This window comes from Sebastes fasciatus, chromosome 17, assembly GCF_043250625.1.
Source record: "Sebastes fasciatus isolate fSebFas1 chromosome 17, fSebFas1.pri, whole genome shotgun sequence".
NCBI classification, from domain to species: Eukaryota; Metazoa; Chordata; class Actinopteri; order Perciformes; family Sebastidae; genus Sebastes; species Sebastes fasciatus.
The window spans coordinates 4,506,636-4,523,262 of record NC_133811.1 but is presented as its reverse complement, the minus strand read 5'-3'; the positions used below and the strand labels follow the sequence as shown (position 1 = coordinate 4,523,262).

General features: G+C 40.6%; 1 protein-coding gene across 1 annotated transcript; it reads left to right on the top strand.

Annotated features, from left to right (window-relative positions):
• The first annotated feature begins 2,535 nt into the window (after window positions 1-2,535).
• Window positions 2,536-15,208, top strand: LOC141754355 (germ cell-specific gene 1-like protein). The gene is made up of 8 exons (XM_074613355.1): window positions 2,536-2,746; window positions 4,749-5,800; window positions 7,910-8,104; window positions 11,888-11,947; window positions 12,067-12,225; window positions 12,663-12,774; window positions 13,668-13,927; window positions 14,213-15,208. The coding sequence occupies exons 2-8, from the start codon at window positions 5,605-5,607 to the stop codon at window positions 14,359-14,361; spliced, it is 1,131 nt and encodes a 376-aa protein (XP_074469456.1). The 5' UTR covers window positions 2,536-2,746; window positions 4,749-5,604; the 3' UTR covers window positions 14,362-15,208.
• Window positions 15,209-16,627: the final 1,419 nt, after the last annotated feature.

Genomic DNA, 16,627 nt, shown 5'->3' with positions numbered 1-16,627 from the left:
CCCATAAAAATATGCCTAGTGTCACCACAAGAGGGCCATAAATACACACATATCTACACATAACATATTTCAGTCACTCTGTATAAAACGCTTTAATGTATTACCGGCTGATGCTACGGCAATTTGCATATCATCATCAGCTTTAGTGCTTTAAAAATAAACAAATAAAGTAATTGATTTACTACATATTAACCATCAGTGCACACACACACTGAGAATGGACTTTTAACTGAAGTAGGAAACATCTTATATAATGTAGTTAAACTTCTGAAACAAAAAAAATTATATTTACATATTAATAGATTCTGTATTTTTCAATGAGGGAGGAGGAGTAATGTGCTCTAGATCATTTTTAACCAGTTTATTGAGCTTTTTGGTAGAAAAAACATGAAATATGATTCAAAGCAGAGTATTGTTAAATGATTGACTGATTGTTTTCTTTATTTTGTGTTATGCACACAAAGTGCCCGACCCTCATGGGTTTACAAGACACCAAAAATACAATTGCAGTTGTCAAACATTTCATCCAATTACACAATTACAGGTTATTTTACTGCTCGGTCTTTAAGGTCCCATATCGTGCTCATTTTCAGGTTCATACTTGTATTTTGTGTTTCTACTTGAACATGTTTACATGCTGTAATGTTAAAAAAAAATCTTTATTTTCCTCATACTGTCTGTCTGAATATACGTGTATTTACCCTCTGTCTGAAACGCTCCGTTTTAGTGCATTTCAACGGAAATGCATCACTAGGCAGTTTGGGTCCATGTTCACTTCCTGTCAGCTGATGTCATTCACATACACTGCAACCAGGAATAAACTGGGACACATTTAGAATGTTTATGTTTAAAACCGTGTAATGGTCTAAATATTGTATATTTGTGACATCACAAATGGACAGAAATCCTAACGGCTTGTTTCAAACTCACAATTTCTCAATACGGTCTGTGTGTATTTCTCTGTATATTGACCGCTTCGATACTTTCACAGTATTTATAAAGCACTTAAACCTGCTTTATAATATAAAAGACATGAAATCTTTCTTTTTACAATATGGGACCTTTAAAACACTTTAAACTAAACTCTGTATTTGACCGGTTTGTTCATTCATTATTCACTGTATCTCCCCATTAATTTAGGAGAGTAGTGGGAGTGGATTCAGTTAAGGTCTTTACAGAATTTGTTGAGAGGAGGAAATGCGAGGATTGACCGTTGAGCTTCTCCATTGATGCCGAGAGAGCTTAGTGTCTAAAAACAGAAGGGGCAGATTTGGGATTTCGATAGTTAGTGAACATGTGTTACATTAGGACACGATGGTCAGTTGAGTCCTTGTGTTGCCTTTTTTTTTTTTTTTTACAAAAGCAAGTCGGATTATGCAAACTGAAAGGTTCTTATTTACAGAGAAATAATTGCTGTAAATATTATTATTTTTTCCTGATGATCTAAATATATAGTATATTTGTTTTCTCACCTGGTGCACCTTTGTTTCAACACTATACAGTTTAAGCGATTAAACAAAGCATAAGGTTAAAGCGGCCAAAGTGGCTGCTGGTGTGTTTAGAGATCACAATTTAGTAATGACACATGTTGACCATATTTAAATGTTCAAGTCCATTATCCTGAGATCACAATACTTATAATGATAACAGTTGTAACTATAGTGATATCTTGACATATCAAACATTGTTTTGTCCCAATTATGACTTAAATGCATCATTGACTCGAGTCATTGCTGGAGAGAAACATACATTTGCATAGAGCAGCATATTTGTCCACTCCCATTTTGATAAGAGTATTAAATACTTGACAAATCTCCCTTTAAGGTACATTTTGAAACAGACACGTAGTCAACAGCGAGTATTACTCCGGCTTTAGTTGAAAGCCTGGTGTGTCTCATACAGTCGTTACGGGTGTTAGTATTTGACGCCCAGGGAGTGAGACCAGGCTGGCTAGCATGGCTGCAGACTCTTGTTTAAATCAACCTGACGTGTCAGCCTTGTTCCTGTACAACTTGTTGGCTCATGCACACTAACTAAAGATAATGGACTTGTCTTGTCATCTTCTTTATCGGTGATCTTGGCTAAATATACGAGCATCAGTGCTGACTTTTTCTTCAAGATGGCAAAGCACAACCAACCACTGGATATTAAATTGCTTGAATTATAGTACATGCAGTTGTTTCAGGCGACCGTCATTGCCACCGATTCGAACAAAGTCAGCTGAAGCAAGAAAAACCTGGAAAGTTTGAACACACTGTTCCAAACATGCCGTTCCTGGCGGCTCACTAGTTTTCCAATCAGAGATTCACACCAACGACTCAAGTCACGGGATTGACCTAAAGCCAGCTGCTCTATATGCTGTACAGCTGTTAAGAAGGGTTGAAGTTTAGAGAGAGAGACCATGATACCACAACACACTGTCACACTCATCTCAATCCAAGCTGTTCTACTGTATACCATACTGTCAGATTAATCACTATATAGGAGCGGAGGTCAGGAGGGTGATGAGTGAGAGAGGAGGAGAGATGAAGAAGACAGGAGAGCTGTGGATGAATAGACAACACTATAGGGAGCAAAGGGGAGGGAAAGTAACAGATGGACTTGTGAGGATTAGAGGAATCTGGGTGGGTTTCTGATGGAAACTCAACCCAAGACAGAGGAGAGAGCAATGAGGGAGCGCAGAGGAAAAGGTGAAGGAAACCGAATCCGTGTTGGAGGAGGAGAGGTGATGGAAACGCAAAACACGGTGAGTTGTTTCTTGAGCTTTTTGATTTCGCTGCACGAGTGTAAACTGATCACAAGTTGAGCGTGAGCAGCAGCTGGATTTTTCCAATCACATACATGAAGGGAAAGATTTCAGCTTATCATGATGAGATGATACAAAGGGAAAGCATTTAAGTATGTATTCTACTTTTATTAACTCTGAATCTGCAGCTGTTTTAATCTGAAGAATATATTTGTGGTTTTAATGTCTGCGTAGTGACATTTAGACCAGTCAAACAGCATTTAAACACCAGTAAGTAAGTAAAATCAGAACAATGGCTGCCTAAGTGTACTGTACGGATTATAGTTTCACACCAGGAGGTGATTTAATGGAAAAAATTAAAGCCCAATGCCTGGTTGATCATTTATGATTGGAATGATTTGATTAAAATGATGGTGACATGTGAACAGGGGGAGGGCTCAATACAGACTCATGCTGTTGCTGCCAAACATTATTCAAACCCACAGAACTGTATTCTAAATTCTAGTGGCCATCCTAAAGTTTCTAAAGATAACAAATATCGAGGACAATTTGTTTAACTCGATGCACAAGACATGTAGAATATTTTGAATATCTTACTCCGTGTAAACTTCATCCATTGGAGAATAGAGTGTATAAGTTACTGTCAGACAGGAACGAGATGATTTTTCCAACTTTAAAGCGCGGAAACAGAAGAAATCTGTATGTAAATAGTTTAAAGGTCCCATATTTTAAAAAGGGAGATTTTCATGTCTTTTATATTATAAAGCAGGTTTAAGTGCTATATAAATACTGGTAAACTATCAAAATGCTCAATATACGATGAAATGCACACAAGCCGTATTCAGAAGCTGTGCGTTTGAAACAAGCCGTTAGGATTTCTGTACATTTATGATGTCACAAATATACAATATTTAGACCATTTCACGGTTTTACATGTAATATTCTGAATGTGTCCCAGTTTATTTCCAGTTGCAGTGTATATGAATGACGTCAGGAAGTAAACATGGACCCAAGCTGTTGCCTAGCAACGCCATTCCGTTGCAATTCCGTTGAAATGGGCTAAAACTGAGTGTTTCAGACAGAGGGTAAATGGAGGTATATTCAGGCAGACAGTATGAGGAAAATAAAGCATTTTTTGAATATTACAGCATGTAAACATGTTCTTGTAGAAACACAAAATAGTGTATAAACCAGAAAAGTATGAAGTATGAAACTGAAAATGAGCACAATATGGGACCTTTAAATGGTGCTGCAGATGGAGCTCATAGTGCACTACATGATAACTGGAAGCCAAACTGTTCTTAAAGGGGACATATCGTGCTTATTTCCAGGTTCATATTTGTATTTTGGGTTTCTACAAGAACATGTTTACATACTTAGAATGTTCTCATCCTGTCTGTCTCAATATATATACCTGTATTCACCCTCCGTCTGAAACGCTCCGTTTTAGCGCCTCTGATTGGCTTGGGAGAAAAACATGGTGCACCTTTGCAAAGGTAGTTGTCAAGCTGGAACAAGCTTTAAACTTTGTAGAGTTTGCACTGGTGCAGAATAAAGGATACAAAAAAGGACAGAGATGAGATGACTCTGAGTGACTCTGAGTGTCTTGTTTTTATACTGGTTTTATTGGTCGTGTCTAAAAGGTAACCCGCAAATTGCAAAAACCTTCAAAATTTCCGGCGAGACGTGCTGTCCACCGGCTTATCCTGACTTTAACCTTTTTGAGGTCGATACCTATTCTTGACCATCTCGCCAGAGTTTCACCAATTGCGTGTTACCTTCTAGACATGGCCGGTTTTATTGGATCTTAAAGTGCTTTCTGTGCATTAAAATACGTCCGATGTATTGAGCCTCAGCAAAAACAAAACCCACATTATGAAAACATGTTCTGGAGTAACAACAGACACAAGTGAAGTGAATCATAAATGACTTGAACAAAGACATAACTCAGCTGTTCGTCTCTTAATCCAGATGTTTGGCTCTGTCTCCCTTTACTTTTCAGGTGGTCGTCCAGACAAAGACAGCGTGAGAGTCAGTTGACATTAATCTGATCCACCTAACCCTGCAAAGATTAACAGAGATAACAGAGATTACCAGGCCCAGAGGTATAGAGGCCTGAGATACCAGACTAATCACTCCTTCGCAAGCTCAATCCCTCCTGGGGACAACCTGGGGAACAGGTTGTTGGAGGACGGGATGTGCCCAGAGAGCGCGTGTGATTAGTCGCAAAATCCGCAGGATAAGATTTAGACGTTTATCTTCATCCGATAGAAGCGAAAGTCATCAGATCAGAAAAGGATCTGAGACGTGATGGGGTAGAGTCGCAGCTCGGCGAGGAGAATGTGTGGAGCCAAACATGTTGCCTGGCTTGTGCCGTAACATCGAGAAGAAAAGGAAGATCTGATGAACTACTTTGCTGAAGCAGGAGGAGAGCTGGAGTTCCTCCTGCAACCTCTGGCCTGCACATCTGTCTCTGTCTTACTCACTGGAAGTGATTAAATCCCAGTACTTCATCTGCCTCCACGCTGTCCTCTGACCTCCGCTCATATCGACTCTTCTCCTTCCTCAAGCCCCCGCCCTCCCTTCATCTCTCCACCCGACCTCTAACCTTTGCTCCACTTCTCAAGCATCCCTAATCCCCCCTCTCTTCCTGTCTCTTCTCTCCTTCCTACCATCCATGAACATCTTGACTTGTCACTGCGGTGTCACGGAAACCCCTCGCTCCTCTCATCCTCATCCTGATTGGTCAACAAAACCTGTCAGCCATTTTTGAACCAAAATCAACTCTCAAAGTGAAACCGAAGCACACTCTCTGGTCATTCCTCACCTGAGTTTCTCCTTCCTGTTGAGAAGCAACAATGTTGGAGAACATGTCCAGACGTAACCGCTCCCTGCTGTCACTCTCCCTCACCTCACTGGCCCTCACCCTGTCCGTGTTGGCGTTCTGCACCTCCTACTGGTGTATAGGAACGCACAAGGTGGTGAAGCCTCTCTGCCTGTCACCTGTCAAGTTGAAGAACTGCGGGATGAACAACAGCCAGCCGTACACCACAGGTGAGGCCGTCATAATGTCAATAAAACCATGAATGTATAATGAGAACCTGATCCCCAGACCCAAAGATGGCGCCGATTCAGTCCAATGAGAATTGTTCGTTCTGCGCAGGTGCCAAAAAAGGTTTTCCAGGTTTACTTATGGGGGATGCAGCACACTGAGTATGTTTCTCCCGGTCAGCCCATAGACTTAACATTGTGATCACATATTTTTAAATCACTTTTCTCGGCTCAAGGGAAGTTTTACAAATATAAAAACCTCCATGGATCAAAAATTCAAAGAGTCCTAATTGACTTTGTTTGCAGTTCGAGGTGTCCCGTCAACAGTTTTACAGACTCTTCTCTCTTTTACAAAGGTGGTCTATGGCAGGGGTCAGCGACCTGCGGCTCTTTAGCTCCTCTCCGGTGGCTCCCTGTGGATTTTTAAAAGAATTAGTGGAAATGATTTACTGTTTTTTGTTTACATTTTCATTTTTAATTATCTGTCAAAACTAGGGATGCACTGATACTCCGATATTCCGATACTGTGCTCGGGTACCCGTACTCGTACTCGCAAAACGGCACCGATACCACTTTACGGCAGCGTGACGTTAACCTCTCTTCACCATGTTTCGGGTCCTATCGCACGCGCTCATGCTCCACCTCCCCGACGGTGTGGGTGAGACGGGCCGTTGGTGCGCCCGACCCCGCGGGGCCGGGATCCCACCTCAGCCGGAGCACGCCGGCCATCACTTTCATTGCGTCACGGGGTTTTGCTTGCACCCTCTGACTCGCTGGTGCATTAGACTCCTTGGTCCGTGTTTCAAGACGGGTCTGGTGGTTTGCAGACATTGCCGCAGACCCCTGGCGCCTTTTACGTGGGCCAAGCCCCGCCCTGGTGGCACGACGCGGTTGGGGCGCATTGAGGACAATCTGCCCCGGTCGACAGTCGCACCGGGAGCAGGGGGCCCCGTCCCTCCCCGGCGGTACTTGGTATCGGCGAGTCAAAAAATGTAAGTACTTGTACTTGTACTCGGTCTGAAAAAAAGTGGTAATGGTGCATCCCTAATCAAAACAGCAGTCCACAAACCGATGGGTGACGTCATGGTGACTACATCCACTTCTTATATACAGTCTATGATTATTAGCAGGAAATTTCAACAACTGTCAATTAGATTTGGTGGAAAGTTTGAACTGTAAGAACAGTGTGGATCCAGTAACTTATTAAAAGGAGGCCTTCTTATGAACTATTACTTGACTGGAAACAGTCTGACATACAGTATGTATCATACAGGCTATGTGTATGTCGTTTCACAAGTTTATCCAGATGGATTTTTTTTTAGTAAAACACATAAATCAAGATCTAACTGCTAATTAATTAAGACTGCAATCAATCAGCATTTAATTAGCACATACAAATAAACTAATCAGTACTTTATTGATTTCATTAAATGTTACTAAATGAATGATTGTGTTCCCTCAACAGAAGTGTAACTAGGAATGCATATTTTGTTCCTTATTTTAAAGTGTTACCAAATCAGGGATGCATCTTACATTTCAGTCACTTTCACAACAACTTATTTGTGCCATTGCAGACATTGCAACAGCCACATGATATAAGTATGATCATATTTTCACCAGGAAATAAGCAATAACAATCCAAACACTTTGTTCCTGTTTAGAATAAACGAAAATTGATGCTTGAATTTGTAAATCTTTGACTTTATTTTTTAAGGGTCAAGTCTAAAATGAAAAATGCACCTACATGCATGCTGCAATATTTTTCTTGCACCTCATATTCAAGTATTTTACACTTGACTTGACTGGCAGAGATTCACATAATCCCGGCTTTGTTGCTAATCTCAGAACTTTGTATCTGCGACTGCATGTTATCTGGATTCAGTGACCTGCTGTCTTATCTCTCGGCACTAAGCCTATTTGTTTCCATGTAGTATTCAATTTTCTCTCCATGGAAAATGACAGATTACCTAAAGAACAGTGTTTCAGGGCAGGATTGCGTTACCACGCCGTGACACACCGTAGACCCCTCTGAGGATTTATGTCAGAGTTTCTTGGCACGCTGGCTTGGATACATGTACTCCTGAGTAACTTCATTTCTTTTTCTCCATCCAGAGGCCCCCACCCCGGACCCGAGGCACCCGCCCTCCAACGTGACGCTGTCTCCGCTGCAGAAGGAGGAGCTGGCCAGGATAAAGAAGAAGCAGATGGCCAACGCCGTCCACTACATCTGGGAGACGGGCGAAGACAAGTACATGCAGCGCTACTTCCACACCGGCTTCTGGCTCTCCTGTGAGAAGCATAACGAAGGTTTGTGTGATGGGAGCAGAAAACATTCAACGTGACAAGAGCCCAGTGTTTTAAAGGGGGTGTATCATGAAAAACTCACTTTTCCAGTGCTTGTGCTCATACATCTGGGTATCTGGAGTTCCTACCAACCCACAAACTGTGACATAAGACAACCCAGGCAGTTTTTTGTGGGCTGTCTAGATCAGAAAACATGTGATTCAATAAGCCATTCAGATCTGGCTCCCCTTCCTATGTCACATGTAGCCTCATCACAGCTTGAGAACTAACTTTGCAAAGGTGCACCATATTTTTCTTACAAGCCAATCAGAGCAGACTGGGCTTTTTCTTAAAGGTCCCATATCATAATCATGTTTTTTTTATTATAAAGCAGGCTTAAGTTCTATATAAATACTGTGAAAGTATTGAAACACTCAATCCACAGGGAAATACACACAGCTCGTATTCAGAAACCCTGCATTTGAAACAAGCTGTTAGGATTTCTGTCCATTTGTGATGTCACAAATATACAATATTTAGACCCTTTACACAGATTGAAACATAAACATTCTAAATGTGTCCCAGTTTATTCCTGGTTGCAGTGTATGTGAATGTCATCAGCTGACAGGAAGTACACATGGACCAAAGCTGTTGCTTAGCAATGCAATTCTGTTGCAATTTCGTTGCAAATCCGTCGAAATGCGCTAAAACGGAGTGTTTAAGACGGACTGTAAATACAGGCATATTCAGGCAGACAGTATGAGGAAAGTCAAGTTTTTTTTTTTACATTAAATCATGTAAACCTGTTCTAGTAGAAACCAAAATACAAATATGAACCTGAAAATGAGCATGATATGTCCCCTTTAAGCAACTGAGTTTGTACTCAAAGGTTCATTGTTGGAAGCACCTGCATGTACACCAGTTCAGTAAGAAATATGCTTATGCAATTTGAAAGACTTCATTAGCAATAAAAGTAATGTGATTACAGGAATAAGTTACGTTGATGGGCAGTTTGATTGAGCAGTAAGTTCACTCCACCTCTCCAAAAAATATCATTCAAATCCATCACAGACTTTTGGAGTAATCCTCCAAATGGACAAACCAACAAACCAACAAACAAACCAGCACCGGTGAAAACATTACCTCCTTCCTAGGCCTTTGGCCTTGGTGGAGGTAATTATGACAGTTTCACAAAAATGTCTAATAGGATGAAATTATGAAGTGATGCCGATTTGGACAGAAATTGATGTAAACTGCAACTTGACTGGTTGGCAGAGGAATACAACTTTTAGGCGGTAATTCAAGTATTTTTATTTAAAATTTAAGAGTAACTTTATCAAATAAATGCAGTGGAGTAAAAACCCTCTGAATTATAGTGGAGTAGAAATATAAAGTACATATATATATTATAACATAACATGAAAATAAAGTAAAAGTACCTCAAAACTGTATTGAAGTTCTTGAATAATGTACTTAGTTACTTTCCGTCACCGAATATTGTGATGTACATGTACCATAACCAAATATGTTTTTATTCACACCAAAATATCAGTTATCCATTGCACAAAATTAAAAGAACAGATTATAGGATTAAACAACAGGTATCTGAGTGTGATTTTAACATCGTATTATTACCTCCGCCAAGGAAGGAGGTTATGTTTTCACCAGCGTTGGTTTGTTGGTTTGTTTGCTGGTTTGTCCGTTAGTAGGATTACTTCAAAAGTCCGAAATGGATTTGAATGACATTTTTTGGAGGGGTGGGGCGTGGCACAATGAACAATCCATTGAATTTTGGTGGCGATCCGGATCATGATCCGATGCGCAATGTAGCTGATGACGCGTTGATGACGCATGACCCCGCCTTCTTTCTTCAGAGAGAGAGACAAAAAGAGAGAAGGGGTTGTGGGGGGGGGGGACAACTGTAGAATCGGCGGTTTTTCATTAAGCTCTGTGAAATTACAGTTGAGTTCAACCAAAGCACACTTGGTGATTGTTGGAAAGAGTAACGACTACGGTTTAGGTGAGTTTTATTTTCTTTCTGTCCAGTTTGAATGAAGTGTTTTACGATGCTCCGCTGCGTACAGCTGATCTCAACATAAACAAAAATACACGTGGATGATGGTGCAAGCTGAATGAGAGGGGGGCGGAGGTCTGCACTCTCCGAGTGCCATTTTAGTTTATTATGTTGTCATACTTTAACATTTTAAAACCTGTTTATACGCATTGATTGAAGCATCCACTTCAGCAACTGAATGATGAACAGAAATCAACCCAGAGTGTAACTATATTGTTGCTACCAATAAGAATGTGTTTAATCAACATAGATGATTTACAGTTAAGCCTCTCTTTAGTACTCATTAAGGAGGATAATTTGGACAAGGCTGGATTATTGTAATTTACAGAAATACTGTAAATACAGTCTGGTGCTAGTTCTGACAGCAGGTCTGTACTGGAGGGAACGTCTGTTTATGGAAAAACACGCTTTCTGTCTATCCCTCTCATTAAAAATGCTCTTTCTACTATTCTACCTTTTCATTTCTACCAATTTGATGTTACTGTACCAGCATCTCCTCCTATTACTGTAAATGAGAGGTGATCAACGGAGTACATACGATTCAGACCCTCCTCAGAACTAGCACACATTGTGTGAGAAATCTTGCACAGAGGAAACTTAAGCATCCTGAAAACAAAAAGTAATCAATGGCATGAATTGTTCCACTAAAAGACAATGTGATTGGTGGATATTTTCAGCGGTTTGACCTTTAATTCTTCGTCCCATAGGAATGTGAACCACTGGGCTTAAAACAACTCTTTTTATTATGTTTTCAGGATGAGAATAGACATAGCATTTGCAAGAGATTATTTATGTCATCTCGCCCCCGAAAAACTTCATATTACAGTTGTAAAATAACTCTAATCTTTGTGCTTTTGTTATGGCAGAGGCTGTATGGACAAACATACATTTTGCTTTAATCCCCTAAATGATGGTTGACATTCAATTAAAATTTTAAAGATTCAACATGATAATATTTAAAGATGAAATGTGCCATTTTACTCATAGACTGCATATTAGAAAGTTTATAACTAATATTATTGTTATGTCACCCATCGGTTTGTGGACTGTAGTTTTGAAGCCCCGAGTTGGGCATTTTGTCCATCGCCATCTTGGATTTTTGCCATCGCCATCTTGATTTTTGGCCATTACCATCTTGGTTTTTGGCCATCGCCATCTTGATTTTAGGCCGTTGCCATCAAAGTTTTTGGCCTTCGCCATCTTGATTTTTTTTGCAAACAGAAGGGACACAACCAAAAACAATTAACTTTCATGAACTGAAAACCCACTGTGAAATGGTTAAAGTTGTAAGACGAAAACACGGACAACTCCCAGACCGAATAACGCTGTGGTAGCGACCTGCCAATCACAAGGTAGCCCCGCCCTAAAGCATCCCCTGCTTTATGGTCTATTTGACTCTAAATGGGACCATAATTTACTAAATGAACATCATGCTGTATTGAAGAAGACTTGAAAATAGTGATTGAGACCATAAACTCATGTTTACAATGTTTACTGAGGTAATAAATCAGGCTCATTTTCTCATAGACTTCTATACAACCAGAGCAGTCACCCCCTGCTGGGTATTAAAAAGAATGCAAGATTAAGGCACTTCAGCATTGCCTTCACTTTTCAGACCCGGAGGTTGCCGTCTGATATTACTACAATAACTTCATAACTCAGATGACCCGATGACTCATGTTTATCATCGTCAGGATGTCGATACATGAGCTCTGTTGTGATTGTTCTTTCAGGTGAAGATCAGGAAGAAAAGTGTCGCAGCTTCATTGAGCTGACACCAGGAGAGACACAAGGTCGGTAACAGAAAACTTAAAATAAAAAAAAAAGATTACTTAGCGTCACACAAATCCTCACTCTTATTGGCTTGTACGAAGTTTTTAAGGACAACATTTTTTTTATTATTTTCCCACAGGTGTCCTGTGGCTTTCGGTCATCAGTGAGTTCACGTACATTGGTCTTCTGGCCATGGGCTTCCTGCTGATGTGGGTGGAATCAATTTGCCTCTGTGCCAAGAGGGAGATGAACGCCCTCAAGATCAACGCCTTCGCCGCCATGTGTACTGTCCTCTCAGGTGAGGAGGGGGGAAACTCTCTGCTTAGTTGTTATAAAACAAAACTCTTTAACTTGTTTGACCACACACAGCCCCATTGTTTGAATTATGTATACTAAGGTATTCATTCTTGTGCCCCGATTAAAGTGATGATAAATGCAAAAGGTTTGAATTTCCTCTGGTTGGAACAATCACTGAATTTAAAGACAAAAGAAAATAGGAGCTCTTTCTCACTTTGTGATAATATCAGTTTATTCATTCTCCTCAGGTTTTCAATGATTTCAATTCAATGTGATTTTCAGGAGTTTAGACGGGTTGTTTTGCTGATCAGATGACAACCGATGTAAATACTTTCAAATGTTCTTTATTCCTGTCTCTGTCTTTCATCTCTCATAATTTTCTTCAAAATAATCAGATTCATTTTTTAACTCTATCTCTGCCTTTTCTTCCTCTACCAGGTATGATGGGGATGATGGCACACATGATGTACACCACAGTGTTTCAGATGACCATTGCATTGGGCCCAAAAGACTGGAGGCCACAGACCTGGGACTATGGGTGGTCTTTTGCGTAAGTTTGTTTCAATTTAACCTTCTCCCTAAAATCTGACTTAAGGCTTGGTCACAACCAGCGTTTAAAAATGTGAAATTTTGCAACTAAAGCAAATCGTTTTATAGGTATTGCTGCAAGATTTGCTCTCAGGGTGAAATTTTGTCACGCAAATTTGATCCGTTTTGAGAGAGCCGGAAAGTCCAAAATGCACGTGGATCAGGCTGTTCTCATACACCGTTCGTAGTTATACCTACGAAAAGTAATGCACTGTAATTTGTGCATATCACATGAAATCAATTTGTATGTAATTCACTTAATCGTGAAGCAGGAAGTATAAAGAGCAGCAAACGCCATGTAGGGAGGAGGTCGGGGTGGACGGATGGGTCCAAAAATACCAGACTTTCGCTCAGGAGACCATTGTTCATGTCCCTTGTGAAACCAGAAGTCAACATTGATTTATTTGTCATGTAATGTCAATACTTAAGTAACGCCACTTCCAGAGTTATTGTAACCCAAACCATGATATTTTCTTAAACCTAGCCAAGTAGTTTTGTTACCTAAACCTAACCAAGTATTTCAAGCATAGTTATTTTAACCCAAACCACGATCTTTTCCGATATCTAACCAAGTAGTTTCGTTGCCTAACCAAGTTATTAACTGTGAAGACGGAAGTTTATTTTGTAAAGACTATTCATGTGACGAGCGGAAATTGACACGTGTTGATGGACGTTCGTAGGAAAATGCATGAGAAAATGAGGAATAACTTTTCGTAAGATATCATACCAACCGTTGCATGAGGATACGTTGCGTGGATCGTGGATGCACATTGCTGTGACAGTTGCAGTGTGACAAAAATTGCATTAGCTTGTGATCTGATGAAAGGGGTCAAATGTTCTCTCCTCCCTCACCAGCATGGCGTGGCTGTCCTTCAGCTGCTGCATGGCGGCTGCTGTGGCCACGCTCAACTCCTACACCAAGACCATCATCGAGATGAAGCACCGGGCTCGGGTGAGGCTGGAGGAGGCTCGCGCCGCTGCCTGCGCCCCCTCCTACGAGGAGGTCGTACGAGCCGGCGGCGGAGGCGTTTACTCCGTCAGTCAGCTGATTCAGCTCGGCCAGCAGGGGGCGCTCATGGACCCTATGTGGCCCAGAGGAGTGGGACCGGCTGTCGGTCCTCTGACGTGCGGCGCCGGGGGAGCGCTGCTTGTTGGTGGAGGAGGAATTGGAGTTGGAGGGGTGGGAGCAGTTGGCATTGGGATGGGGATGGGGATGGGAATGGGAATGGGAGGAAATGGAGCTGGAATGGGAGGAATGGGAGCAGTAAGAGGAGGTGGGGGAATGGGGGTAGGAGTAGTCGGCTTTGGGGGAAATGGCGTCGGAATGGAAGGAATGGGAGCAGTAGGGGGGGGGATGGGTTTGGGAACAATGGGTGGAGTGGGAGGATTTGGAATGGGAGGATGTGGAATGGGAGGGGGAAAGCTGGTGGACCCTCATGGTATGGTGGTGGTGGAGGGATGTGGCGCTGAGGGATGTGAAGACTGCGAACGGGAGATGGACGAGATAGATTACGCTCTGCAGGACGAGAGAGAGGGCTCACTCTGCTAAGACTTCGGGGGACCGAGGTCTGTGACAATATCTTGTCAGGATTGGCTCTTCATATCGCATTTGAAAACTACATTCCAAGACTTGAACATATACCTTCAAAAACCTTTGTTTTTTTTGTATATATGCAATTTTCAAATGATAATTGTAGCATTTCTAGACAGTTTTCAAGTTACACAATGATCATTTCAAGCTGTGTCATTCAATTTCTTGACCACTAAGGGGACAGAAAGACTCCAAATCAAACTCACGGCTCCAATGCAGTGTTGGTTTATCACGTTGTTACGGCTAACAAGTGAGCAGATAATCACGTACAGTACTTACACATCCAGCAGACACGGAGCAACATTATCATCCCGTTGCAGTCATTACAAACTTCTATTGTTATGAGGAAGTTTGGTAAAACTCGTAAGACTCAACCGTCAAGTCTATGTGCAGAAGAAGAACCAAAACAATTGGCTAAAAGAAGCTAAAAGCTGCATAGAGTCAACAACTGTTGATGTTTTGAAGCTCATTTCTTTTCTTTTTTTTTAAAGGAAGTTGTCAGCAGTTGGAATCACATGAAGACCAAAACACAAAAAAAATTGGAAAAAGTGTATAAAATGTTTAAACTATGGCATCTCTTTTTTTAACAACAATGTAGTTTTAATTGTATTTTTTAAATATGTTAAAAGGACCAAAAGGCAATAATGTGTGACCACGTCAATAGAAGGCTGTGTCTACTATAATTTTATATCCTGTTAAAATCCCGTTAATACTTGTATCAGTACATTTTGAGGTAATTCTTTTTTATGTCGAAGACTGGCTGTTCTATATGTCTCATGAGAAATTTGCTAACACAGGCTGGATGTACACAGAACATCAGAGAATAAAACAACATGGGCGGCTGTGGTTGTGGCTCAGAGGGTAGAGCTGGTTGTCCACCAATTGGAAGGTCGGTGGTTCGATCCTTGACTGCTCCGGGTCACATGTCGATGTGTCCTTGAGCAAGACACTTAACCCCAAATTGCTCCCGAAGGCATAGCTATCGGTGTGTGAATGAGTATTTAGATTAGATCCTGATGGGCAAAGTTGGCACCTTAGCAGCCTCTTCCATCAGTGTATGAATGTGTGTGTGAATGGGTGAATGCTGACATGTAGTGTAAAGCGCTTTGAGTGGTCGAAGACTAGAAAAGCGCTATATAAGTCCGTTTACCATCCAAGTCCAACAACAGAAATTGGTTTTGTGACAATATGCAATGACAATCATCTTCCAGGACTGTTTTATATTATACAATTTTGCTAAAAACAGATCAATAAAACTTCAGTTTTCTTTGCTCGTGTAAATACGGCCTTACAGAGACTTCTTCAGGGATTGCATGTTATTTTATGAGATGTGTGAGAGCATGTAAGACTGTATTCAGATGTAAATTTTAAAGGTTTTGAGAAATGGTAATGATGCAACTGTGACCATGACTGTGGTATACAACGGCATATTAGGGCGATTACAGGTAAAAAAAAAAAAAAAAAAGATGACGAAGCCGGAGGAGGGGGGGAGAAAAAAAACTCAGAATTTCTAAGATTGAATTGGCAAATTTACAAGAAAAGAAATCATAAATTTGCGAGATTATAAAGTTTTAAATTTATGAGGAATAAACAGTGAAGTGCAAAGCTGTGGTAATGAAAAAAAGTGTTGTTTTTTTTGCTGAATCTGAGTGTTTTCTCTGAATATTACTCCCTCCCCCCAGCTCTGTATTTTTTTTAATGCACTCTCATAGGTATATGATGTTATTTACATTTGCTGTTTTGTTTTTAATCTATGTTTGCATGAATGGATGAAAATCCCCTCCAGTTTAAGGTGATAAATAAAAACAAACCTCATTGTCTGATGAAATCTTATTGATACACGGATTCTATATAATCATCACATTTATGTTGAGACTTTTGCAATAACGATATGAATTTAGTTGTGTAAAATTGTCAGTAGAACATGATATATAGGGTTGTCTAGACACGTCTGTAATTATGAAACACAGTTACCTAAGTCATTTAGCCTTTTCATTATGTTAAAAGGGGGTTAGCTTATTTTTGGAATCCAGGGTTTTATAAGCAAAACTTCACTTCATTTCTCTAATAGACAATTTCTAGACTCAGATGCCCATGACACTAACAGTTATATCATCAGCATGAACATAAAGGCAATGCTTCAATAATATTTAGTTTGTACACAAACTTTTAGGAATGACTCCCAAAGAGTAATGTGGTAAGAAATTAGTTTACATCTATTTGT

Excerpts from the sequence above, each read along its gene's own strand:
- LOC141754355 (XM_074613355.1), top strand. The coding sequence starts at position 5,605 with ATGTTGGAGAACATGTCCAGACGTAACCGCTCCCTGCTGTCACTCTCC. Across the intron at positions 8,105-11,887 it reads CTGTGAGAAGCATAACGAAG|GTGAAGATCAGGAAGAAAAG; the intron begins GTTTGTGTGATG and ends TTGTTCTTTCAG. Across the intron at positions 12,226-12,662 it reads CATGTGTACTGTCCTCTCAG|GTATGATGGGGATGATGGCA; the intron begins GTGAGGAGGGGG and ends TTCCTCTACCAG.